Source organism: Oncorhynchus mykiss, chromosome 3 (genome assembly GCF_057628025.1).
Source record: "Oncorhynchus mykiss isolate SJ-2025 chromosome 3, ASM5762802v1, whole genome shotgun sequence".
Lineage (NCBI taxonomy): Eukaryota > Metazoa > Chordata > Actinopteri > Salmoniformes > Salmonidae > Oncorhynchus > Oncorhynchus mykiss.
Window position 1 is genome coordinate 35,966,492 of NC_143024.1, and position 27,873 is coordinate 35,994,364.

General features: G+C 43.8%; 1 protein-coding gene across 1 annotated transcript; it reads right to left on the reverse strand.

The window, feature by feature from the left end:
• Positions 1–10,856: 10,856 nt before the first annotated feature.
• On the reverse strand, positions 10,857–27,403 carry LOC110515085 (nuclear receptor subfamily 2 group F member 5). The gene is made up of 4 exons (XM_021594134.3): positions 26,300–27,403; positions 15,463–15,743; positions 14,834–15,080; positions 10,857–12,945 (listed from the first exon to the last, which is right to left on the reverse strand). The coding sequence occupies exons 1-4, from the start codon at positions 26,664–26,666 to the stop codon at positions 12,629–12,631; spliced, it is 1,212 nt and encodes a 403-aa protein (XP_021449809.1). The 5' UTR covers positions 26,667–27,403; the 3' UTR covers positions 10,857–12,628.
• Positions 27,404–27,873: the final 470 nt, after the last annotated feature.

A 27,873-nucleotide genomic window follows, 5' to 3' on the forward strand; every position in this document is an offset into this window, starting at 1 on the left:
GTATAGTTAAACGGTAAACAGGCAAAAACATTTACACACAGACACACATGCACTTAAACACTTAGCCAAACGCACAGCGTATATCTCCCTCGATCGAGCATGCATAGAGGGAACAATAAGGCCGTTGTGTTGGCTACGGCAGTAAAAATAACACTCATTTTTAATACACTCCTTTGGAGAGAGTGCTGTCTGATTTGCTTAACGCAGTCAAAAAAAGAGGCGGAGAAAGGAGAGGGAGAATGAGAAAAACAGAGAGGGGGGGGGCGAGCAAGCGAGAGAGTGCCCTGGTAGCGGCTTGCTGACCGCCAGTTGAACCTGTCACTGAACTGAGGATGAACCCTCAACTTGAGGAGCATCCGTCACGGATCTCCCTGGGAGCTACAAGCGAGGGCAGCCACCGCTGGGACACACACACATTGGTACGTCATACACGCATAATCCTCATTCATCCGGTACTGGGTGTGCAAACATACGCACAGACACATCCCCATTCACGCACGCGTGCGCACGCACACACACAGCAATGTAATAATGACACACTCACATGCACACTTTCGATCCCTGACACACAGGTCGACCCTGCGTGCCATTTTCACAGGCACATGCCCTCTGGCCCGCAGAGGTGTGCGTGTACAAGCAGACATGCAAAAGCATCACGCACAGCGTTTGTGTGTCACACACACACGCAAGCACGCACATACACTTGTGCACGCTAACAACAGCTAACACTTTACCAGACACATTCGCGGCAGCTAGCCCTTTAACCATCCCACTGTGACACGCCCATGGGGACATGGCAGAATGCACCGCGGGGTCATGGACAGGTCAGCACAGAGCATACCAACCCTGTCCCGGTTTGGCATTCATCTCCAAATGTCAGGGGAGGGGAAAGAGAGAGATGGAGACCGAGAGAGATGCACGGGAAAACAGTTAAAGGTTGCAGAAGGGGCGCTGTTTTTCATGTCATCTGACTTTTCTGAGGGGTATTTGGTGTTACCATGAGATCCCAATGGAAATCCCCACTGTACAGAGTGGGGCAAGAGGGAGCTTCGGGGTGAGGAAGGACGGTATAAACAGGAGGATTTCGGATCACAAACCCCTCCCTAACCCCCCTTGTCTGGTCTGGCGGTGCACTGTCAACATGTCAGACACAAAAGCACAAGAGTTCCATGTACTGGACCCCCCGTCACGTAGCCCGCCCCTTCCCCCCCCAAATGTGACTTTTCCTTTTGTTTATTTTGATTCAGTCACATTATGGCGACCTTGAATCTAAACGCCACCAGGATGCACTGTGTTGGAAATTCGGTCTGTTGTTGAATGTTTTGACAAGGCCACAGCCTCATAGGTTTACAGTTTGCGTGGTATGTACAGTGCGTTGAGTTATTGTCACAGATGCTTGCAGCAAATATACAATATTCCAAATCCATTTTGTCTACAACAGATTGTCTATCCTGAAATACCCAACAATATATTATGCAACCATTTATGTCATAATTTAAATGCAGGGATATGTGTATGGTATTAATAACATATTTATCAACATATATATTATCCATAGCCCAAAAAATTCCTAAATACTAGTGTAAATTGATTTTTGTGAATTAGCATTTGCTCTGTAAAGGTAAGCAATATTGTCCACATATGGAATTGACTCTGGCTTGGACACAGTCAAGCTTCTTGTAGAACTTGCAATATCCCATTGTTTGAGAATAGCTGAGTATTTAATTGAACGGGTGGATGAAATAAAGACATTTCCTACGTTTCCTCTGATAATTTATTCATATCCCAGAGGATGGATGTGGGAAGGAAAATGACAGAGGCTTGGTGTACTTGTACAAATGGGCTTACCCCAGGGACAATCATCACACAATCATTTCCTCTTTTAGTGGTGTTATCTTCTGTCTTTTTTCTTCTAACGTTTTTTTAGCCACTTAAGTGGATCCCAATTAAACTGTAGTTGTTGTGTCAACCTCCTTACACTACATGTGTAATGGATGAGGCACTGCATAATTGGATAACCTATTACAGGGTAATGACACCTAGGTCATTCAACTGGCTGTATCTGGTGTAGGGCTTATTCATTTTAAAGTGTGACCTCTTTATTTTCTATAATAAAATGATCTTGAACCTCTTTGCAGAACATGCATCTGTCAAAATGATAAAGACATAGGTCTGTGTAAATAATAAAGACATAGGTCTGTGTAAATGATAAAGACATAGGTCTGTGTAAATGATAAAGATATAGGTCTGTGTAAATAATAAAGACATAGGTCTGTGTAAATGATAAAGATATAGGTCTGTGTAAATGAGAAAGACATAGGTCTGTGTAAATGTTAAAGATATAGGTCTGTGTAAATGATAAAGACATAGGTCTGTGTAAATGATAAAGACATAGGTCTGTGTAAATGATAAAGACATAGGTCTGTGTAAATGATAAAGATATAGGTCTGTGTAAATGAGAAAGACATAGGTCTGTGTAAATGTTAAAGATATAGGTCTGTGTAAATGATAAAGACATAGGTCTGTGTAAATGATAAAGACATAGGTCTGTGTAAATGATAAAGACATAGGTCTGTGTAAATGATAAAGACATAGGTCTGTGTAAATGATAAAGACATAGGTCTGTGTAAATGATAAAGATATAGGTCTAAATGATAAAGACATAGGTCTGTGTAAATGATAAAGACATAGGTCTGTGTAAATGATAAAGACATAGGTCTGTGTAATTGACAAAGACATAGGTTTGTGTAAATGATAAAGACATAGGTCTGTGTAAATGATAAAGACATAGGTCTGTGTAAATGACAAAGACATAGGTCTGTGTAAATGATAAAGACATAGGTCTGTGTAAATGATAAAGACATAGGTCTGTGTAAATGACAAAGACATAGGTCTGTGTAAATGATAAACGGTTTAAAGACAAAACGCACACAAGTGATTTTTAGGAGTGACACGAGGTAAGAGGATTTCCAGTTGATCCTCTGTTGTTTACTAACTGTAAGATGGATATGAGTGTCATCTCAGGTCAGTAAGTTATGTCAGACATAGGTCACGGAAGCATGTCTTACCCTTGTTGTTGTCCAGGCCAGCAGGCATCACATTGAGAGTCCTCACAGAACACTTTAGGTTTACTTGTGATATCACACACTGTGAGTGAAAAAGTGACTGTGTGACCCCTGGAGGGGCCGGTGGGGGGGCCCCCGCTGTGTTGTTCTGTCCTCCGTACAGGGACACTGAGATCTTTATTGGGTACTGAGGAGGTTTGAACATTGGCTCATGAGGTCTATCATGTTGGGAAGCGTGTTTGCGAGTGTATAATTAAAATTATGTGGATGTGATATAAAAAATCTACAGTATGATTGCGTATCAGAACGTCCACATCTAATCCTGAATTAAGTTCTAAAACCAAGACAAGATTTACAGTCTATTGACCTGCACTGTCTAAGTTTTTGTCCTCATTGTTTCAATACTGAATGAAACCTCTCAAACCAATGACTCTCACCATTAATGAAATACAAAGGAATAAATATCAACCAGCAGACATTTGAGCCTTCATGGAAACATGGACATTTTCTGGACTTTATAAAAACAACAGCTGGGAGTCTGGCTGTCCCTGAGGTAATGACAGGTGTTGGTATCTCCGGGTAACATGCCTATCGACAGCTGCCATGGAGACCTGGCTGGGCGTTGGCCACACAGACACAGTGCAGGGGAGGCTGACAGGTGGTGGAGAGGGAACCGCTGTCAACATCCCTGTCATGAGTCATGACCTTAGATGGGGTTTCCCCTCCAGGCAACTGGTAGGTCATTGATACACATACGCAATTCCCTTTGATAGACCAGTGGTGCTTGCTTTGTTATCGTTCCTCACAAATACCGGAACAGTTATTCGAGGGTGACTCTCACACTCACTTTCTAACTTTCTCACTTTGAGTTTATGTGTGTGTGTGTGTGTGTGTGTGTGTGTGTGTGTGTGTGTGTGTGTGTGTGTGTGTGTGTGTGTGTGTGTGTGTGTGTGTGTGTGTGTGTGTGTGTGTGTGTGTGTGTGTGTGTGTGTGTGTGTGTGTGTGTGTGTGTGTGTGCGCGCGCGTGTGTGTGTGATCAGTGTCCAAGCCAAATAACACATCATTTACAGTATGATGGAATTTCTTTCACTCTGACCCCTGTGGAGAATTCATACACTCATAAAAGACTAATTTCACCAACACACACGTGCACACCAACATACACACACACACACACACACACACGCGTGCCCAAAAGTCTCACTCTTTAATCACACTCGATGAAGTACTCAGGAACATACAGCTGCATCACCCAGCACCAATTAGCACGGCGGTGACCTCACACATCCGGGTCAGTGATTCCCACAACAGGAACAAAAAGAAAGCTCGTCCTGGAATCCCTGTTCCCAATTACTCTACAGTGAGCTGCCCGGTGGACAATGCTGCAGGTGAGAAGTTGGATGGGGCCTCTGTTAGAGCTTGGCAGGGACACAATGGAACACTGTGGCTTCGGCTGGAACAGCTAGGCTACATGCTCGCTGGCGACTTGGCCCTCGCCCAGCTCTTGTATCATCTGATTTTTCATATAAAGTATGACAAGTCACAATTCTGGAAATGGATATGCTTGTTTTACTACCTGTCCTGATCTGGCGTCTCTATAACTTTTATTTAAATGGCAGTGCATTGTCTTTATTCAATTTCAGATAACATAATGATCCATAAGGACATCAAATGTTAAATATCTGATTTTAAACTATTTCAAATCTGTTCTCAACTTCAGTAATACATTCTGTAGGGTTACATGGAAACAAAGAAGATGAATGTATGGATTGCAATGCACAGACCATCTGAGGGCAAAAAGCTCTCCATTGATCCCACATATGTGGCATGGGTCAAAATATAGCATGGGACATGTACTCCTGGGCCCATTGTAATTGTTTACGTTTCTGGGAAAACTTGCACCATGTTTTCAGTCCAATGGCCGCTCATCTCCGCAACAATGACCCCTCCCTCTCTGCATCCTGTGCGCTCAATGCAACATGCATGTGATCTAATATTCCTGATCTATGGCCACTGGTTTGAGGAGAATGGAACCAGAGGACCATAATTAGTCTGCTGTACAATAGAATGGAATCCTTTCCACAAAGAGTGGTTACAAAATCTATATGGTATAAAGTGTTCACTCCAAAGACCAATCCTGAAATGGATCTGATAGGGGCATAGTGGATGATGGTTCGCATTGACCCCAGCAGCCAAGGCTTCAATGTCACAACCTCTGTGGGTCTTCTGTGGTTGGATGTTTACGCTCAGTTCACAACCAATTACAGAGGGACCCTTCTGCACACAATGCGCAATTGATATGCCTCTGGGCCATGTGAAGATGACTTAGTGGGTCAAATGGAGCCTGCAGACATGGCAGTGAATGAGAGAGAAACAGAGGGAAAGAGAGTTGAGAGGGAAAGACGGAGGAAGCAAAAAATAAAAACTGAAAAAGAGAGAAAGAAAGATAGAGGGGGAGAGAGACCGAGAGAGGGAGAGAGCAAGTGAGAGAGTAATGGAAAGAGACAGGGAACAAGAGAGAAGGAAAGAGAGGGAATGATAGAAAGAGAGAGAGAGGGAACAAGAGATAGAGAGATGCACTAGTGAACACACGAGGGGAACGTACAGAAAGTGGAAACAGACGGGCTAAAAATAAATCATCTGAAATATTTAACTTACTGACCCAGAAACAGCCCCAGTGTAATCATATCTGTGCTCCAACAGAAGAGACTGCAATGGCACAGCCATGATATCATTTGGGCCAATGGAAACGGTAATGAAATGCCAGGAGTACGTGGCTCGTCGCAGGAGAACACACTAGAAAACCTACGCAAATGAACCACATAATGTCAGTCTGTCGGGTATAATGTTGGCAGCGAAAATCTGCATGCCTGAGACCAGAGTACCATTGAGTAAAATGAAGACGACACTCACTCAGAACATTTAATGCGGTTGTAATTTATCAATGAACTCACAACACTTTTCACTCTGGTCCGGTTTTGAAACTCTCACGTGACCTTTCTCTGCAATGAACAGCAATAGGGTATTACCTTTTCAGATATCTCAATCAGGTATGGAAAATACAACTTTTGCATGGCAATACTGAAAGAAAACATAAGAACAATAGTCCTTCTCCTTATGATAGAATGGTCAAATGAAAATAATTGAAATGTATTTGTTTATTTGGATACAAGTAGCAGCTCCTCTTCCTGGGGTCCACAAGGAACAGTGACTAAACAAACCGTCGACAGACACGTATTGTGATGGTGAAGATGTTGGAGAAGACCTGGTGATTGGCATGTACCTTTGTCCCTTTCTACCTCAATCTCAATGCTCTCCATGTCCATATTCAGCAGTGAGATTGGCCTATAACCCCAGCCCTGTTGCCATTACCATTTTAGAGTTCCGACTGAGCAGCGAGGATGCTGCACAACACCATCAATATTAATGTTCTGTGGCTAAACCGGCTTTGGAAGAACTTTCTCCCACATTAATATTGATGCTATTGCCAGATATTGGAGTTGGGCTTTCTTTAAGGATTTATAGCAGGAACCGGGGAGGCGCACTCCTCGCGAGGGGCAATGCCATTTTGGATCCGTACCTCGATGATGCAGACGATGTCTCTCTGTTCGTAGCAATTTCCGTGGGAGAGGGGTGACTTCTGTGCACCCTTGATGAGATCTGAGGAGAGAGGGTTGCCTTGACGCAGATCCAATTCCCTTCTGATGCTGCACGGCCGGGATGATTGTTATGAGCTTTCCCCTTTCAAGGGATCTGGGAATGCCAAATGGGTTTGTTGATTCTGGAATATGGGTTATTGCTTCTGGAACATCTTCACAAACAGTCCACTGTTTAGCCACACACACTGACTCCCATATCACATTCATTATTTGTTTCTAAGATGTATTGCTTTACATATCAAGTGTCAAGTGGGCTTACTTATGAAGCGTTTCAGGCCTGGAGATTTTGTCATGGATTCTGTGAGAAATTGACTTTGTAGAAAACCCAGTATAAATAAAAACGGATGTGAATGACCTTGACATCGCTGCCTGACATACAATCATTCTATCAAGACTTAATAAGGACTCGGCAGTCCCGTTCTTTGAGCTTGTGTGGCCTACCACTTCACGGTTGAGCCGTTGTTGCTCCTAAACATAAGGAATCCAGAAGCATTGGTCATCTTCTTGACTGTTAAATTTAGTGACAGAGACATTATTGGTCATGATTTTGGGGGTCTCCTTCTGAATCTTATGTCCCTACTAGCACTTTATGAATCCGTCTATTTCCATCATGGACAAACATTTCTAACTAGGCAACACAAATTGCTTATCATACACTACATGTCCAAAAGTGCTGTACACCTGCTCGTCGAACATCTCATTCCAAAACCATGGGCATTGGTCCCCCCTCTTCTAGGAAGGCTTTCCACTGGATGTTGGAACATTGCTGCGGGGACTTCCATTCAGCCGCAAGAGCATTTGTGAGGTCGGGCGCTGATGTTGGGCGATTAGGCCTGGCTTGAAGTCGCCGTTCCATCCCAAAGGTTCGATGGAGTTGAGGTCAAGGCTCTGTGCAGACCAGTAAAGTTCTTCCACACCAATCTCAAAAAAACGTTTCTGTGTGGACCATGCTTTGTGCATGAGGGCATTGTCATGCTGAAACATGAAAGGGCGTTCCCCAAACTGTTGCCACAAAGTTGGAAGCATAGAATCGTTTAGAATGTCATTGTGTGCTGTAGCATTAAGATTTCCCTTCACTGGAACTAAGGGGTCTAGCCCGAACCATGAAAAACAGCCCCATGCCATTATTCCCCCAACAAGCTTTACAGTTGGCACTATACATTCAGGCAGGTAGTGTTCTCCTGGCATCCGCCAAACACAGATTTGTTTGTCGGACAGCCAGATGGTGAAGTGTGATTCATCACTCCAGAGAACGCGTTTCCACTGCTCCAGAGTCCAATGGTGTCAAGCTTCACACCACTCCAGCCGACACTTGGCATTGCGCATGGTGATCTTAGGCTTTGTGCAGCTTTTTGGTCATGGAACCCCCTTTCATGAAGCTCCCAACAAACAGTTGTTGTGCTGATATTGCTTCCAGTGTCAGTTTGGAACTCGGTAGTGAGTGTTGCAACCGAGGACAGACAATTTGTACATGATATGCGCTTCAGCACTTGGCAATTCCATTCTTTGAGCTTGTGTGGCCTACCACTTCACGGCTGAGCCGTTGTTGCTCCTAAACATTTCCACTTCACAATAACGACACTTAAAGTTGACCGGGGCTGCTCTAGCAGGGCAGAAATTTTACGAACTGACTTGTTGGAAAGTTGGCATCCTATGACGGTGCCACTTTGAAAGTCACTGAGCTCTACGTTAAGGCCATTCTACTACCAATGTTTGTCTATGAAGATTGCATGACTGTGTGCTCGATTTTATACACCTGTCAGCAATGGGTGTGGCTGAAATAGCCGAATCCACTAATAGTGTATATTAAACTTTTTAATTTGCATGGACTATATAGAACAAAACGTGTCAACAATGAAAACCATGTCTTGGATCAGACTCCCAAAGAGCATGTTACTGACAAAACCCATATATCTCTGACATGGGTTGCCAAATACAGCTGTCCAGCTAAAATCCCCCTCTCTCCATCCCCCTCTCGCTCCATCCCCTTCCCTCCCTCCATCCCTCGCTCCCTCTATCCCCCTCCCTCCATCCCTCTCTCCCTCCCTTCAGCCCATCTAGCTTTTGCGTGCGAGCCAGTAAGTGGGACCTCTTAGGGGACAAAGAGTGACCTCAATTCGATCTGAAGTCTCGCCTATCGATCTCCTTCGATGGCGGCCTGGGCTGCCGTATCCCCCGGAGACAGACAACTTGGCTGTCCTTGTATGACTGACGTTCACGTTTAAAAACCTCTGGCCTGTTTATCAAGCACAACCCCCCATCTCCCTCTACCATCCCCCTCTCCAAAATATAAATTACACAGGCTCAATCAGAATACACCCCCCCCCCCCCCCCCCCCCCAATCCCCCAACCCTGTTTTTCAGGTTTTCCTCATACGCATTGCTCATCTGCGGAACCATTTGCAAAATGTGAAGTGTTTGCCATAACAGATTGAGGAGGTGTCTGGGTTAAATGCATGTGACTGGTGCCTGTGTGTGTCATCTCCAGAGGCACCTGCGTGTTTTAGGGGGTGATGGGACCTGGAACAATTACTGTCAGGCTACGGGTGACGTATCGGCAGAGTTAATGTATTCATCATCCCAACCTCTGACTTGAGCCTTGATTGGTGAGAACTAACCTCCTCTTACATGCATGCAAGTCTTTTGCAATGCTGTTCAAATATTGGTTTATTCAATGAAATACTTCTATGTTCACACATGGGGAAGTACTATACAACGTTGAAGTTGGTGTTTGACTCCACCTACAGATTCATATGTCTATGTAGTCATGTTTTGATGGTATGTGTAGGTGGAAATGTTTGCCGTAAAAAGGCAGGTGTGCAAAACGGAAGGCAAGAGTAATTATTCTCAAGCCATTCAAAGCAGCCATGCCAGGGTTTGATTTACCCTTACCCCCAGTAGTGCACACACACAAACACACACACAGTCACTCACACACACAGATACTCACACACACACCTTTGGGCCACATGTGTTTTTTATATTCATACCAAGGGAGGGAAAAAATGTGTGCCTTCAAAATGGGGGTTGAGGGGTCATGGTGTTTGGCCAGGAGTGACAGCTCTGAAATGAAGGCATAAGTCACTCTCCTACTCACCACACGCACCATTCTGGGATAGGGGGAGAGGGGAGGGGAACAGAACAAGGCTATGAAGGGTAGAGGACTGGGGAGGGAGAAGGCTTTAAGGCAGTTGGTGGGAGGGAGGTGGGGTGTAAAGGGCACAAGGTTACAGTGTGGGGTAGTGGTGTGTGATGGGAGGAGGGGGCCGGTGGAAGAATGACTGAATATAAAGCATGTCTTTAGGGAGGCGGAGGACCTGTGAGCTCTTCTCTCTTACCTTTATCAGGCTGCCACAGAGCTGCCAATCTGAGTGAAGGACCACAGATGTTGTTTACACATACAGTACCCACCCACCAAGCCTCTCTCTCTCTCTCTCTCTTATACACACACCACCTTGAACTGAAGGGTCGAAGACCATGTGTGCACTTTCTCTTGATTCTCTCTCTCTCTCTCTTTTTCTCTCTATTTTTCTCCCTGACTCAAACACACACATACATCATTAAGTGAGAGGTCAGAGTGTTTGTTTACACTCTCTCTCTCTCACACTAACAGCAGGGGAGTATCAACATTTGGGCTACACCCTGCCGTGAGAGTTGGTTGAGTCCCCCACTTTGTTTCTCACTGATTAGTTTAGAGCATTGATTTGTTTCATGCCTCTGTACCCCATCATATCCAAACAGCTTGAGATAAACACACTGTCCACACTGAGTGACTACTACTCATGGCCAATGGACTGCACTACATGGAATTATCCATATGACTTGAGCCACCTGTCATAAGCTCCGTCTAAAATAGCCACTTGAATTCATATCGACTTGGTGTATCACCTGATTTCAGCCTGTTCTTTGGCAAGATAATTTAGTTGTATTATGTTGTAGTCATAATGACAGAATATGCCATGGTGTTTGAAGTGAATAAAACTTTGATAGTATAGTTTAACATCTAAAATGTTAGTCATGGTTATGACTGGTTATGACATCTGTAAGTCATGTGTTAACTGCATTAGGCAATAAATTCATAGAGTAGGATGTTAGCTGGTTCGGATCATAGCAACACAAGATGGAGAAATAACTGTGAACAACACATTTTTATTTCAATTAATGGATCCATTTTTCCCAAACAAAAATAGAGAAAAAAAAACATACTCTTATAGAAATATTCTGTGAACAAATTTATCAACAGACAGTCCTGCTCTCCAAGGTCCCAATGGCTTTGAAATCCCAATAATTGTTGCTGATACCCCAGTGCCACGTTAAAAAACAGACTGGTCGTCCAACAATCAATGTTGCCTTACAGCCCGTCATCAATTGATGGTAACAAAAACACAATAATATCTATGCTAAATCACAGTAATGACCATTGTAACTTTAATTGAGGTTTGGAGGTTAGTAATACAATTTCCTAGTATGCTGCTTGAATGACAATTGAATTGAGGTGGCCTCATATGGAGGACATATTGCCTGTCATAACAGGTAACTTCAGATTATGGCACAGTCATAAAATAAATGCTCAGTGACAAAATCTTGTTCTAAGGCAAAGTACAACTATAGTTTTCAAATGCTTATTGGTCCAGGCTCCATAACAATTTACATTTTTTTTGTGATTGTGACATGAAACTAACAGGGATTAACTGGCATGTGTTATGTCATTCCTTTGACAGAATTATATAGATGTTATGAAGGGATACTTGTATGATATTCTGCTTTGAAACAGTGGCGGAAGTACACTGACCATTACCAGTTAGTGGCCCTGTAGTTTTGACCTCAAAATGGCGGCTGAGGAAGAATCTACCAGTGCTGTGTTTATGATGGGAGTGGGTCAAGTGTGGGTTCTGGATAGTTTCACATTGCAAGTGCCTATTTTTGTAAATATATATTTGTTTTGCAACTTCCCACACCCTCTGACGTCTAAATACAAGTAAAAGGTCAAATTATAGACAAACCAAAAGGTGTTTTTGTCACCACTACCACAAAGATAATCCAAACAATTAATATCCATGTTCCACTTTGGTACAGACTGTTGATAGGTGTTTTGCCCTGGGTGAGGAGTGATTCTCTGTTACCTACTGATAGTGGCATGTCTGTCCTGTCTGTCCTGTCTCCCCAACCTGAACCTGAGCTAGTCCCAACATACCCCTTAATGTGGATGTCTATGAGTCAATGACATACATATGGACACAATCATGAATTTCTCTCATTATAAACAGTGCTAATACACACACACACACACACACACACACACAATAAATGTCTTCTGAAAATTCCAAGGAAATTTGGCATTTGTTTTTTAATGGCTTCGGGTTAATAAAAAAATTATTGGTTGATGAAGAACCTTTGGCCTGGCTCTCTCGGTCAAGCAGTTATATCGGCCAAGGCCTTGCTCTAAATCGCCATACCGTGGAGATTCTTGGACACGTCTCCTTTAGATGCAAGCACAGTGCCGACAATAGAGTGACTGCATCGCCAGTAGCTAACACCGCGTCGAGTCCAAGACTGACAAAGTCGTCTTTAACGGCGTAAGTCCGACAGAGCTGCAGGAGAACGGCGCAAAAACCCTTCTGCCAGCCGGCCCGTCTAGTGTCACCTCTCAAATGTGGCAATGGCGAAGTAGGAGGGGCCATGGCAGCCTCCTTGTCTCTCTATTGGCCGTGGTCCCCTGGAGAAGAGGCATGTGAATGGCTGGATTGGTGAATGGGGTAGGGATGTGGTGAGGTGGTCAGTCTGCTTTTTGGCAGAACGGTGGTGGTCTTCCAGGGGATGGAGGGAGGAGATAAACGGAGGGAGGGATTGAGGGATGGTCGATGAAGGATGGATGAAGAGCTGAATACCCGACGACTCGTCCTCCTCAGGGCCCGTTTTCATTGTAGTGGAGGGAGATGGGGCGGTCGCGCTGCACGGGCATGTAGGGCCAGTTGTAGCTGGAGCCAGAGAGGAGCATGTCGCGCAGCAGCGTCTCGATGGGCGTCTTGCCCACCAGGCGCACGAAGAAGAGCTGCTCGATGACGGGCGAGGAGACGATGCGGAGGGAGGGCAGCCGCAGGAGCAGGCGGCCAAAGCGGTTGGGCTGGCTGGGATACTGGTTCCTCACATACTCCTCCAGGGCACACTGGGACTTCTCCTGGATGCTCTCCACGTGGGCCACATCCGACAGGCCCATGGCATCTGAGAAAGGGATAGGAAGGTTAGGTGTTGATGAGTTTCTGGTTCATGTTTTTGATGAGTTGACCTCACACTGACATGCAATGTGAAATTGTGTCCAGCTACGTACATACATTAGAGCTGAAATGTCTGCATCCCTAAGTAAATATGTAATTCTATGTAGTGGAATACAATTCCCTTTGCCTTCAGTTGTGGGTCGAGGTTTTGTCCCTGCTCTCCCACCTCCCCTAGCACCAGTCCCTGGTGTGAGTCTCACATCACACAGAGAGTGTGTCGACTGTGTGAGATACTTTTCACATCCTTCGAGCTCCGTGGTTATGGGGTCAGAGATGGGTGAACTCAAAACAAAGTCCCATTTAGTGTACTGCACGGTGCTGTCCTGTACTGCACGGTGCTGTACTGCACGGTGCCATAGTGCACGTTCAGTACTACTGTGCCAGTGTTTCTGTCCCCAGTATGAACCTTGTTTAAAGGCTGCATCGAACAGCGAGGGTAATTTTCTCCCAAGTGCTTTACTCTAGTGGGCAGCAGAAGCACTGGGCCAGGATCTTTTACCCACCACCCAGCATGCTGGTCCCTTTGTTACAGTACCCTTTAATCACCCCCCTGCGCAAACTTGGTCCAGCTGAGCTTCAGTTCCGCGTAACAAAAGATTCATGTGCCTCATAATTTCGTCTGGCTCCCTGGGCACACACAGCCACACTCTGGGGATGAGGATGGTGGCGGTGGTAAGATGGCCGCTCCTTGATTTGGGGTGAAAGGACTGGGATATAGGGTGGAATGTCTGAGGGCGGAGGTGAGAGGGGGGTATTGAGATTTTGTCTGTCCTTGTTAGCTCATGCAGGCAGGTCTCGATGGGGGGCCTGGTCTACGAATGGTCTGTCTATCTCATTGTGTGTACATGCATGTGTGTGTGTGTGTGTGTGTGTGTGTGTGTCTCATTGTGTGTACATGCATGTGTGTTGGCTGGAGTTGTGGGACGGATCACATGGATGCTCAGGGCTACAGGGGTTGTGTAGGTCAGGGCCTGGGCTGTGGCGAATCCCCCTTGTCGCTGCAACCTACCATGAATAATTCAAGCACGGTGGTGAAGGCAGGGGTGAGAGGGCTGGGGTTTGGAGAGGCGGAAAGGGGAGGGGCTGCCTGACTGGTTTCAATAATAGATGGAAGCGTGAAGGAGAAGAGGGTGATGAAATAAATGAGAAGAGCGAAGGGGTTCTTCAGCCATCCAAATGGAAGAGTGCGAGCCAGAACTTGGTATATGCAACGTGATTCTGACAAGCTGTGCGATGGAGACAAGGAAAAGGCCGATCGACAGGAAACAAAAAAGCAAGACCTCAGAGTTGGGTGCTCTCACACTCATACCCCCTGGGTCATAAACAATGAGTCCTCCACACATCCCAATCCCAGATCTGACAGACCTCAGAGTTGGGTGCTCTCACACTCATACCCCCTGGGTCATAAACAATGAGTCCTCCACACATCCCAATCCCAGATCTGACAGCATTCTGGGTGGCGTAGAATAACCAAAATGATGTACTGTGCCTCATTCAATGCCAAAAGTGGTGTATCAAAGCAATAAGCAAAGTATTGTTTTTATATTGCTATTTCACCAATATTTACGCTTCTTTAGCTCATATAAGTAGTCCATCCATGATAATATTGATATGGTATCCATACATTATTGATACATTGTTTACAAAGACATTGTTAACCACTTGGTTGTTAACCACACGCTGTACTGCAGACTCTATACGTCGGCTAACTTATCTGGAGTGACCACTACGACCGAAATGTGTAGTTCCGCACAAAATACAACGCAAACTATCCTACAGGTGGACATAAACAAAGACATATAGAAACAGAAACCACTAAAGTCAACGCCACTCACCGGAGGTGAAGAGCACGATGGATTTGAGGCAGGAGTACTCAGCCGTGTCCACCTGCAGAACCTTCAGTTTCTCCACCTGCTCCTGGAACACCCGGATGTGGTCCATGAACGCCACCACGCGCTCCGCAGACATGGGCGATGCGTGCAGGCCAGCCGCCGCCAGCAGGGGCGCCACGTGCAGCGGCATGGAGCACTGGGCCGCATTCAGCACAAACAGCTCACTCCATGACATGCGCAGGAGCGCCACCTAGGGCACGGGAGGAATGATGGCAGAATTGGTTAGTTCAGAGTGGACGAGGGTGGTTCTGGGAAACAAGGACAATAGTGTTTATCTTCCTTATGCAAATTATTGAGCATGGCAAATGTTAGTGATATGCTCAAACTTAAAGGCTGCTGACCCCACAATTGAACCTTTACATGACATACCAATATACATATATTTGTTCTGGGCAATATCTGTGTTGAGCATCTACAGCTCATCCATAAGGGACTACCCAAATAAAGTGACCACACCACATCTCTAAGCATTCATAATTTCTATTTTCTAGTCAGGCATAACAAAAAAGATCTAGTCAGGCATAAAAAAAGATCTAGTTAGGCAGAGTTTCTAGTCAGGTGGTCGTCCTCACCTGGTCCATGAGCTGCAGGTCAGGGAAGAAGGGGATGTTCTTGGCCCACTCCACAGCGCTGAAGAGGAGCCGTGCGGCCAGCTCGCAGATGTTCTCGATGCCCATCAGGTTGTTTCCCTGCATGCACTGGGACCCGTAGCGGGACGTGGGATAAGGCTCGGCGCGCAGCAGCAAAGAGATGAATCCTGATAGGTAGGGCTGCCCGTTGTAAGGGTCGCTTCCATTGGTCAGGTACTGACCCGGGCTAGACTGGGAGTTGGACATGCGGCCTCTCTGGACAGCTGAGGGAGAGAGAAAGAAAGGGTTAAGAAAATGAGGAGATAAAGCATTTGAATTTTATGAGCAAAATACATTTTTCCCTCTTTTGACATTTCATAAGCAAATACTCAAGTGCTAGAAGCTAATTGTTTGGCATGGGGCTAACTTGGTTAGACTACTGCATCTTTCATTCATTCATGTGGCTGTACTCTATCCATCTATCCTAAGAGGCTTTATTTCAATCCAGGCTGGCATAGTTACAGTAACATTTAGGACCTGAAGCTTCTCTGCATTCACATTGCCATGACTGCGTCCAACACTAACTGCCTTGATTTAGTAGGCTGCAATTACCACTGTGTCATAAAGCAGTATCTAGAGGCACTCAGACGAGTCTACTCTTTCTCAATGGGAATATATAGGGCCAAATCACACTGGGGCTAGCAGCTAAAAGCCATGTCTGGGGAGAGGAGGAAGGTGGGTGGAGGTTGGAGGTGGGGGGTGCAAAGTGTGGAGAAACGGGGGGAAATTTCTGCAGCTCTAAATGTGTCGGCACTCTGTCTCCTGACCGGCAGACACCGGTGCCGTGCATCAGTGAGTAATGGCAACCAGCAGCCAGTAAAGACACTATGGTTCTTCACACCTCTGCCCCCCCCCCCCCGACTGCCAAATGGCTCAGCCGAAGGGGAAGGGGGCACACAGAGGCTAAGCACACATCCCCACCCCCGCCGAGCTAAGAAGCGGCGGCTCAAAGCCCATTTGGAAAACACCTGTTCAGTCATCCCCGCTGTCTGACTAATAACTCCCTCTACAGTTACAGAACAAGGGAGAGAGAGAGTACGCGGGAGGGAGGGAGGGAGGGAGGGAGGGAGGGAGGGAGGGAGGGAGGGAGGGAGGGAGGGAGGGAGGGAGGGAGGGAGGGAGGGAGGGAGGGAGAGAGAGAGAGAGAGAGAGGGAGAGAGGGAGAGAGGGCGGACAGGCTAGGGTTTGTAAAATACTTTGAAACTCAGCATCACCTGTCCTTCGACACAACAGCTGTGAAAATGTAATACACTACAGTGTACCAAAGAGTACAGGTCAAATCACTCAAGAACATGGTAAGTCAATAGATATGTCCATCGAATTTCAAGACTGTTGAATGATTAGAAAAACATTTGAGTTTGTGACCAAAAAATACTGGTCTCCCTTGAACACAAGCAACTCCTGTCCCAGGGAAAGAATGTTGCCTCATTTTGCAAACGACAACGTAGCGTACAGAGACAGCATTGCACAATGGGCCGTACCATGTCACTCACAAAAAAAACAAATCCTGGTCGTACCCAAACCTGAACTTTTTCTAGAGCATGGTTGCCCTTCATTAGTTATAACTACCTGAATTAAAATAATATTAATCAATGCATCATAATGATTAATGACGTAATGCACCAGATGCCAAATCCACCCCATCCACTTGTCTTCTGAAAAGCCTCTTTGAGGAGGTTGTGTGTGAGTGCATGAGTGCTTGAGTCGAAATGACGCTTGAAAAGCATCTCTATGTGAATGAGCAAGGGAAATGAATGAGACAGGGAGAGAAGGGCATAGACAGGATAAAAGGGAGAGGGAGAAAGATAGTGAGTGGCATGGGATGAGAGAGTGAGAGTGAGGATGTAGAGACAGATTTGAATGCCTGCCATAATCGATTTCCAGATTTCTAATTGGTCAGCAGTGGCTTAGTGTGATTGGAAAGACCAAATCCCCGATCTCTTGACAGTAGAGGTACTGGCAAACAGTGGGACCAAACAACTAAAGAGCCTAAAACCCCAAACAGAAAGACCATGGCACTACATATAACCTCCTCTCCCCTGTAACTATTCCCCAGGTCGTTGCTGCAAATTAGAACATGTTCTCAGTCAACTTACCTGGTAAAATAACGGATAAAATATGGTACATAAATAAGGCAGAGGGGAGAAAAGGGCACTAAACAGGTATCATGGGCGATTTCAGCCATGACTTTTAAAAAACACCACCAGTACAAGACAGTTGAGCAAATACAGATAAATACAAGCAAATATAGATAAATACAATGAAGGACTATCTGCTCCTGTAAAAGGTCATAGTCAGGGGCTATGTACTAGAAGCATGACAGATTTGGCACAGCCTCATTGTCAACGGAGATAAGTGGTATAATGGTTTTCGTGTAGTCCCTTAAAGGTCTGCTAACAAAAAACACAAGATACTGTAACATTCAAACACAGAAAATTGCTTATTTTGGACAGTAAAGCAGTGTGTATTGTGTAAGCCTGCTCAGAGAAGAGTGTGTGATGTGACATTCATGTGTTATTCCTGTGCTTCTGACAGACTTCTTTAGCTTGGGTTGAACTCTGAACTCTGGGGTCACTGCTCTCACTCTGCATGCAAGGGTTACAGTGAAGCACCAATCCCCCAGCAAAAAGTCAAACCATTTACCCTGTCAACTCCATATTCACAGAGGAAAGGGGGCCAAGGCTGTGAGAAAGATGTGGAGAGAAAGAGAGGAAGAAAGGGTGAGAGGAAAGGAGAGAAAAAAAGAGGTTGAGAATGAAGATGAAGGTGAGTGTAAGAGTAGAGAATTGAGAAATAGAGGGATGAAGTGAAATAAACCAGTGGTTCCCAAACGGTGGGGCACGCCCCCAAAGGGTCAGAAGGGGTGGGCCCCCCCCCCCCACAAACCCCCCCCCCCTTCTAATAGTAGAATGCACAAGGTGCAATCCCCGAAATTGGGTAGTGCATCATCAGTTCCTCTTGTCATGTTAGTCACTGCATACCTTAGAGACCTATAAATATCACATGAATACACATTAGACATGACAAAATGCGTAGAATTGCAGGAAAGAAGCTTTAAACCTGCAAAATTCTCTCCGCCAACAGGAGGGCTGTGAACAGTTTGTGCCATGAACAGTGTTTGTGCCCATAGAAATAGACGTGGCGTGTGGCAGCGGGATATTCCCCCAATGCTGGAGGGGGATCCCTGAAAGAGGCAATGAGATCAAGGAAGAGGGAGGGAGGGAGACAGAGTTAAGTATGACATTGTATGGAAAGGGAGAGGGAACGGGTAAAGAGACAGGGAAAAAGAGAGACACAGACAGACGGAGATGGAGAGAGCTCCCGGTGAGGATGCTCAGACGCGTTAGCTGCAAACGTAGGCCCTTTAATATCCACCCAGTCATGTTGGCGCTGGTTTGATGAAGCAGATATGAATTAATAACAGAAATGCACCCTGCACGGAGGAGTGCTCTGGCTTTCTATCCATCTCTCTACTCACTCATATCCATTTCTACAATGGAAGAGATCACACAACAAGCTATGCTATACAAGCGATTCAATCATTTTCATTACAATGAGTTAAAAACTCAATGGCTGTATCTCAAGAAAATTGGTGTAAAGTGGCCTGGAATCAAAAACAACACGATACTTCAAAATGTAACAATGAATATGGATAACGCTGGACTTACTGTAAATGCTAGCCTTTCATATTGTGGCAATAGGCTAACCTGGCTATTGTACAGACAACAGAGAAAATGAGAGACTCAACAGAGAAATATGACAATATGACACGCAATGTATCGTGAACTGGAGTCTATTCACCTTGAGGTGTCAAAGGAAGCCCATCTCTGCAGAGTGAGCTCTATTCCTCCACTCACATCCCCCCTCCTCTAAAATATTAAATGCTAGCCTTGGGGATATCAGAATGGGAAACGACTAGTGCCTCAGCTCTACGGTCTCTTTGTCGCCTATCACTTCAATGGAGGCTGCTTTCTGACAGTGAATAATGGCAAGGCCTCTGTCAATATGGAAGCCATGGTGCTGGAACCTTACAGCCAGCTTGGACTTAAAGAGACCTATTCTAACATGTCAATAAACTATGACAGTATTGTAATAGGGGAATGTTTTGGCAGGCCAGAGTTTAGGGGTCAAACTAGTCTCGGTTTGTGATTGCCTGCTCATACAAACTGGACAACGTGTATGGATTAGTCAATAAAGGCAGTCAGTTAGCGAGCCCTGGTACTTTCTCAATAGAGTCAACCTCACATTTGGACCTTGAACATCGCCATTATTAATGTTTAGTTTCTGGTTCCTGTTGACCTACAGTATATCCGTCTCTGTGTTTGGTCGGTGTGAACCAAGGGTCACCAGCTGTAGCAGCGAGTCTCGTCAAGAGTGATGTGTTTCATAATCCTATGTATGAGTAACTGAATATCAATATACAGGTCTTTCCCTGTGTTATTTACCATTGAAGGACACACACACTAGGAGTCATAATGAAGATAATCTGTCTTTGAATGTTCTGTCTATGAACAGTCGTAACTATGTACTTACTATGAACAATCTAGAGCAGGGTTCTCCAACAGGTTGATAGCAAGCTACCAGTAGCTCGCAGCCCACCTATGAGTAACTCGCCAAACAATTCTGAAAGTACATGCAATTTTCATGTATTCCACGACAAACTGTCATAAACAAATCTCAGAAGTATCAGACACCACAAGCTCCCAGCTACTATTTATTGATATTATCCCACCCCTAGTTAGCCACTATTTGGCTTAAAAAGCCAAACCTAACACCATCTGCCAATAAATTTCCATCAATATTGCCCCTGTCTGTCTGTGTGGTGCGTGTCTTTGTCACTCCGTGTGTAGCCAGTTGATGTGATAACTGTCTTGTGGGTTGACAGGAATACTTTCTCCCAATCCTTCTCAATTAAATTTGAACTGCAAAGTAGGCATACCTGGCAGAAGTATATCATGAGTAAGTATATCATTTGTATCTATTATTTGAAAACTTTGCCATGAAATTAGCATTAGTAGTACAGAACCATTACTAGACCAGCACATTAGATGGCACAATGCTCACTTGCTAGATGTGCAATTAAAAGGCCAGATGCACAACTAAAGGGGAATAACAGACAAACATAATAATTTGCTAGTTTTATTTCCAGACCTACAAAAATACATTTAATTTGAGCTTTGACATGGACTCAGACCATCCAATTCTGTTGTTTCTCTATGAATCATTGCAATTTTGAGAGTGAAAAAAATCTGAAAATCTAAAACCAGAAAAAATAAAACTAAGAAAAAAACATCAGTTGGGAAAATCTTTAAAAAAAATCTAAAATCAAAAAAAATTCTATAGGACCCCGCTTGTTTATTAACCATTATTTTAGCAGGTATATTGACAGAAAACATAGCTAGAAAAAATGAGTAGCTCGCAACCCGTTTCATTTTTTAAAAGTAGCTCCCATACTAGAAGTAGCTCCCATACTAGTGGACAGGGTGCCTGTCCATGCCAATCTCTGTGACCATGTCACTATGTGCGGTAGCTGGTAGGGAATGTATTGTATGCATGAGAAGGCTGCTAGTTGTGAATGTAAAATTGTCAATGTGTCAAGTATACAGTGTCTTCTTCGAACGTGTGAATTTGACAAACATCACAGTCTATATTGGTCTTTTTTGGTCTCACTAAGGTCAGAGGAGCACATACGGAACATTCCGACAGCAGAACATGATATGCACTTCACTCCCAACTAGCCCAAGGAACTGTCAGCCAGTTGCACAGGTTCACTGTCTCTCTCTTCCTCACTCCCTCCTCATCCCTTACACCAGTGTTCTACTCTAAGCAGGAATGTCATTGAGAAACATGTAGAGTAGAGATGCCAGAGGTGCCAAACAGGTAGAGCAGTGAAGAGGTAAACATGACCTTTTACATGACTGTTTAGTATAAATCAACCTTTAACACGAGATATTCGATATCTATGCAGGCTGAAATAGAGTGACCTCTCAGTCAAGTTACACACGAAGGGTCACCCTAAAGATCAACTGAACTGTCCAAATAACACTCCTGAATTAGCCAGCGAATGTGACACTGATCTTAAATAATGAAGATGTGTGTGCAGTACATTTTGTAGCAAGTTATGGCATAGATAGGATCAATTACTATTTTTTTTGTACCTTACTAAAACGTTGCCATGTTTTACAGAATTTCGCCACTAGGGAGTGGTGCATTTTTGGAGAGGGAGGGGAGATGAGGGGCAGCGACTTGGTCGACAAGAAAGGCCCGCCTAACCACAAACATAACCTGTCAGGTTTGTTTTTATATGCTTTGTTGCTGATATTCTGCTATATTTGTTTATTTTCACTGGCAGAGGCCTCCTACACCATCAATACGTTACTTTTACGCATGTTACCAACAGTAGAAGGGCATGGGTAGAATCACTAGGGAAGCCAGGAAAAATGCCATATTACAACATACAACCCTGTATGTGTTGTGATAATTACATTGTTTGCTCTATAACCTGTTAGTTCATATGCTTTGACACCGTGATATATAGGCCTAAAGGCAGAGACAATAAGAAGACACAGTGGTAGAATAAATTCAACCACACCTTTGTTTCATCACAAAACCAGAGAGCAACTTCTGTCCGGTGAAGTCCACAAAGTATTTAGCCTGTAACAAACAGCTACATGACCTACAGCATGGTCAAGCAGTTAATGTTTCTGACATTTTTGGACCTTTTAAACAACCATTGACTTAGAACAATGGAGAATTACCGCAAGTCGAAAAGGAAACAGGAGCTGCCTCCACTATTCCAGCACCATTTCAACTTCAACATTTCAACAGAATCAAATAGCCTATGTTTTGTCTAATACGGTGACAACTAAAAGATACAAAAAACGATTTAGTCCAATCATCAAGCTAAATATGATGTGGCTGTCCATGGTTGATTTCTGTGTGTGTGTGTGTGTGTGTGTGTGTGGTGTGTGTGTGTGTGTGTGTGTGTGTGTGTGTGTGTGTGTGTGTGTGTGTGTGAGTGTGTGTGTGTGTGCGTGCGTAAGGAGAAAAAACATGTTGATTCACCCTACTTGTTGAGAAAGGCCAATGCCATCCTCCTCTCTTTCATGTTGACGAAGCGGTCTTTCACTCTGTCATACAGTACATGCTTTTATTTATTGTTGTCCTAGACTACCTGGCTAAAATGTTTGCTCACTAATCTAACTTCCTTTCATGGGCAACAGTAGCTCGTTACATTAGCCTTCTAAAACTTGCTACATACTGAACTTCCATCCTCTTAGGCCAGTGGCACAACAATGTATGAATTAATGGTTGGATCAGAATCGCCATTATAATTATTGCCAGTATGGAGAATTAAGTAAAACCACAAGTCCAAAGCCACCGGATGACAACAACACAACAACGCAACAATTCTAGTTGTCTCTGTCAATGACGTATGCTCTCAATTCAATTTGATAGGAGTGACGCCAAATCCAAGCTGCTTACCCTTAACACTTTTGTACTTTTGGTGCACCAGGACCATTCACAGTTGAGCTCACTCAGTTTTGCTCAATGCTGATGGGCTATTATTTGATACTTTTTTATCAATAGAGGCCAAATGCTCGCTGGCTTCCCTTGCGTTCAATGCTACGAGAGGCAACAATGTCATACTCTTTTAACCAGACAGCATCAGATACATGGCCTACACATACAGATACAGAGGGGTAGTTCATATAAGGTAATCAGTCAGTTGAAATAAATGAATTAGACCCTAATCTATGGATTTCAGCCTGGTTCCCCTGTCGGCCCACCCACAGGGGAGCCAGGCCCCGCCAATCAGACTCAGTTTTTCCCCACAAAAGGGCTTTATTACAGACAAAAATACTCCTCAGTTTCATCAGCTGTCCAGGTGGCTGGTCTCAGATGATCCCTTAGGTGAAGAAGCCAGATGTGGAGGTCCTGGGCTGGCGTGGTTACACTTGGTCTGCGTTTGTAAAGCAGGTTGGACGTACTGCCAAATTCTCTAAAACGACGTTGGGGGCGGCGTATGGTAGAGAAATTAATATTAAATTCTCTAGCAACAGCTCTGATGGACATTCCTGTAGTCAGCATGCCAATTGCACACTCCTTCAAAACTTGTCATTGTGTTGTGTGACAAAAGGCACATTTTAGAGTGGCCTTTTAGTGTCCCCAGCACAAGGTGCACCTGTGTAATGATCATGCTGTTCAATCAGCTTCTTGATATGCCCCACCTGTCAGGTGGATGGATTATCTTGGCAAAGGGGGATTTGCTCATTAACATGGATGTAAACCAATTTTTGCCATTTTGTTTGAGAAATAAGCTTTATGGAATATTTCTGGGATATTTTATTTCAGCTCATGAAACACTTTACATGTTGCATTTATATTTTTGTTCAGTATATATTTTTTTATTGGTCAATTTTTTGGGGACGCCTAGCTTCCCTTGGCAGCCATGAATTAACATCACTGGTTACCAATCCATGTGCCGAGAATAGCATGATATTTAGAGGATTATTTTGTGCATGGCTTGCATAACACAAGTAGGCAATACCTTGTAGTGGTAATAACTATTACAAAGTCAATTATTGATAGTTTCAACAATCAATTTGAGATGATTTCAAATCCATATTCAGGGCAGGAATGTACATTTGTGTATTTCCAAAATGTTCCAAAATTCACACGGATTATAACTCAGAAAGCCCAATGGCCTCCTCTGTCAGCCAACCCAGGTGCATTATGTAGAAGAAACATGACTTATGTATGACCTCTGGGGAAGACGAAAAGTAGCTTTGGGTGTGTAGTCTTGCTGCTTTCTCGCTGCTACCAGTAAGCCTTTAATGTGATTGCAATGCTGCATTTAAATGTGTACAATTGGTGCTTTTATTATTAATTATCCCCACCATTAGGCTACCTCTGAACTTTTCAGGGCAAATAGTTAGCAGGACTTTATCTTTATTGCTGAGTTAGAAACATATACGTAGACTATTTCACACCAAATTATGCCTCTAACATTTTGTTAATTATAATCTGATTTGATAATTTGATTTTCTTTCAGGGTTTGAAAATTATTGGTAGGCCTAAAGAAAACAATTTTCTTTTAAATATGTTTTATCTACTACCTCACAAAGGTTGCCGTTTAAAAGCATTGCTAACACTTGGTTGTAGTACAACACAACTCTGCATAGCATTTCAATTATAATTATTGTATTGAATGTCAATTAGAAAATTAGGCATATACAAAATAGTTACGCCTAGGCCTGCATTAACCACGTCATCATCTTCAATTTAAAACCAACACTTTTAATATTTTAAAGAAGTGCGATTTCAAAATGTTCCTCAAAGGCACTGACACTTACGAGGACATGTCTCTAGGCCTGTAATCCACGATGAGGATGAGTCTGTTTTGCGTATGACAGACCTGTATCAATTTAATCAACACTTGAAAGAATTGAGATTTTTGAATCGTGTTTTTGGTGAATATTATTCTAGACCATATAATAGTAACATAGCAAATCAAATCCCTTTTAAAATGTTATCTTCAGTAGTTAATATATAATGTAGCCAAATAATGGTCTGATAACATATTGAGCATGTTTATGTAGATGAAAGGTCAACAGACTGCACTGTGTCAGGAGATTTCCTCGGGTTCATTCAGTCAGAAAGGGGCATGGCTGACTAAATTTACCCTGCAGTGTTTTACATGAACTGTGTACAGTTTACACACTAGCACACTAACGAGATCCCTTGAATGATAATATTAGGCGATAGGACGGGTATTTCCACCTAAAATGTATTGTATAGTTAGTTCATTTTGACAGAGGCTACTGTATTCAAGACCTCGTTTGTAATAGGCCTGCCTGCTTGATACACTCACTCACACACTGGAAGTTAAACACAGCGTGCTTCCTGCACAGAGCGCACGTCTTCTGTTGACTACTGTTTGTGTCACTATTTGCACTGTTTATGGTCATATCATAGGAACCTTTTGGGGTATCCACAACAGCTTGCGTGGCCAGATTTAGCAAGAATTACAGTACATAATATAATTGTTTTTAATTTGCGATAAAAATCTATTACAATAAACTAACAAGGTTGACTCCAGAGTAGGCTACACTGCCCAGCGATAAACATGTATTTAGGATTAGAGAAATGTAGTATTGTTGGTGGGTAACGCATAAAACACAGAGTACAACGACGTCCAGCATGGAGAAAGCTTTTATGAGGATTTCAAGTGTCTGGTTCGCGTGTTGTAATTAACACAACTCGTCTGATTGAACATGACGCAGCAAGGTCCAAGCTGACTGATTAAAAGTGAAACGCAGTGCTTTGCGAACACGTTGCCACTGTTCATCTTTCGCACTAATTGACCCTTTCATAATCATGCACAATACAATACATGTCGCGGGCCCTCTTGTAGCGGATAGGGTGTAGAGGAGCAAACACCAGAATTAATTGGGGAGACAAAGGGAGCCCTTTTCCGAGGGGAGAAAAATAATTGCATACTATGGACTGAAAAGGAAATACAAGGGTAGACGATCTGAAACAACAAACATTGCGTTACAGCAGACTACAAATGCCTTTTAGGAGAACTATGACTGATAGAAGCAGGAAATCTATAAGACACGGACATCCATCGTTAAAGCACTAACGTTATATGGTTTCAACTTTACGCACCAATATTCTTGACACCAAACGTCCGCCAAAACCCAATTTGATAATTTTAGTCATTTACATTACATTTGCATAAAGGCTACAGTCTTCACCGAATCTCAAATCTTACCTTCTCTTCTCATGCCGACTTTGAGGCACTTCTTCAATCGGCAGTACTGGCACTGGTTCCGATGATGTTGGTCGATGGGACAGTCGCGGTTCCCCCGGCATGTGTAACTGAGGTTCCGTCGCACCGAACGCTTGAAGAAGCTTTTACAGCCCTCGCAGGTGAATTGACCGTAATGCTTGCCACTGGACTTATCCCCGCACACCATGCAGTCCACGTTGGGAATCTTGTCCCCGGAAAGTGCATCGTTCCCCGGGGTGGAACCAGAGGGGGTTCCCGGTGTCCCGCCAGGCTCCTGACTACAAATCTGGAGCTGGGACCCGGGATCCGCCGAAATGTTCTCTTGCCACTGGTTTACTACCATTGCCATGCTATCCTAAAACAATTTGGTTAGACAACAGATACGAGTCCAACTCCGTAGCGCGGGGAGGAGATAAGAATCCGTTCTGACGTCTTGGGAAAACAAGGCAGGGCGAAAAGGCGCTTCCCACTTCCTCCAAAAAGTATTTAATATATTATCAAATTGATTTTCTCTAGTTAATCAAATGTCCCTGTCGTAAACGTATCTTCTGTAAACTTCTATCAAAGTTTACGAAGACAGCACGGTATCAACATGACTATTGCGTAAGAATGGAGGCTACTGCCAGTGTTCTGCTCTGCGCAGAAATCCATAAACACGCTCTCTCAAAAACGTTGATTGTATTTGAAAAGTCGACTAACAATACAGCATGTACAGAATGGAGAAGTGGTCGTTAAAGTGTCATTTTCATGAATATCGACTGCCTAGAATCTTATTCTGCTTAATATTCGAACTGAACTAAATCAAAATATTCTCTCAATCACAAAAACACAATACTGACCACAGTTCTACGCAATTATGTGATCGAAGTTATCTAGTGAAATCATACGGATCATCCCAAAATAAACGTTACTTTCGTTCCTCTAATGTTGTGCGCCACGATGAGGTCTGAATAGAAATCTCGATAAACCATGGATGGAGTGCTCTGTGGTAGATGCAGTATGTTCACAAGCAGATATCTTTGCCAAACATGTACTTCACCCGTCGGCTGTCTGTCCCATCTCTGAGAATCATAGTTAGAATTTGGTGAAAGTGACACGAAACAGCCGTGCCCATATAAGGCCAAAACTACCATATAAGGCATGACCCCTCCTCTCATCGAGAACGGTTATACGCATGTGCGGGCAGTTTCAATTGGCCAGAGGAGAATAAAGCAGTAAGGCACTCTCCAATTGGCGCAGCCGCCGATTAGCTATACAGTATGTTCTGGTTGATAGAGTGGCTGTGTTATTACTGTATAGCAGAGTGTAGCTGGATACACAAATCACTGTATACATAGATCTTGATTTCTTTTAAATATAATAACACAAAACTGTTAGGCCTCAGTCAAAGGGTAAAATGCCTTTATCAAAGTAATAGGCATTTATATGTCAAATACGTCCCCAAACATCAGTCTTTATAAACTTTTCCACTCTAATTTAGCTTTTATTTTCATTGTTTATTCGATGGCTATTGAACTCAATCATACCCACTTTAATTCACTTAAAAAATAACAAAT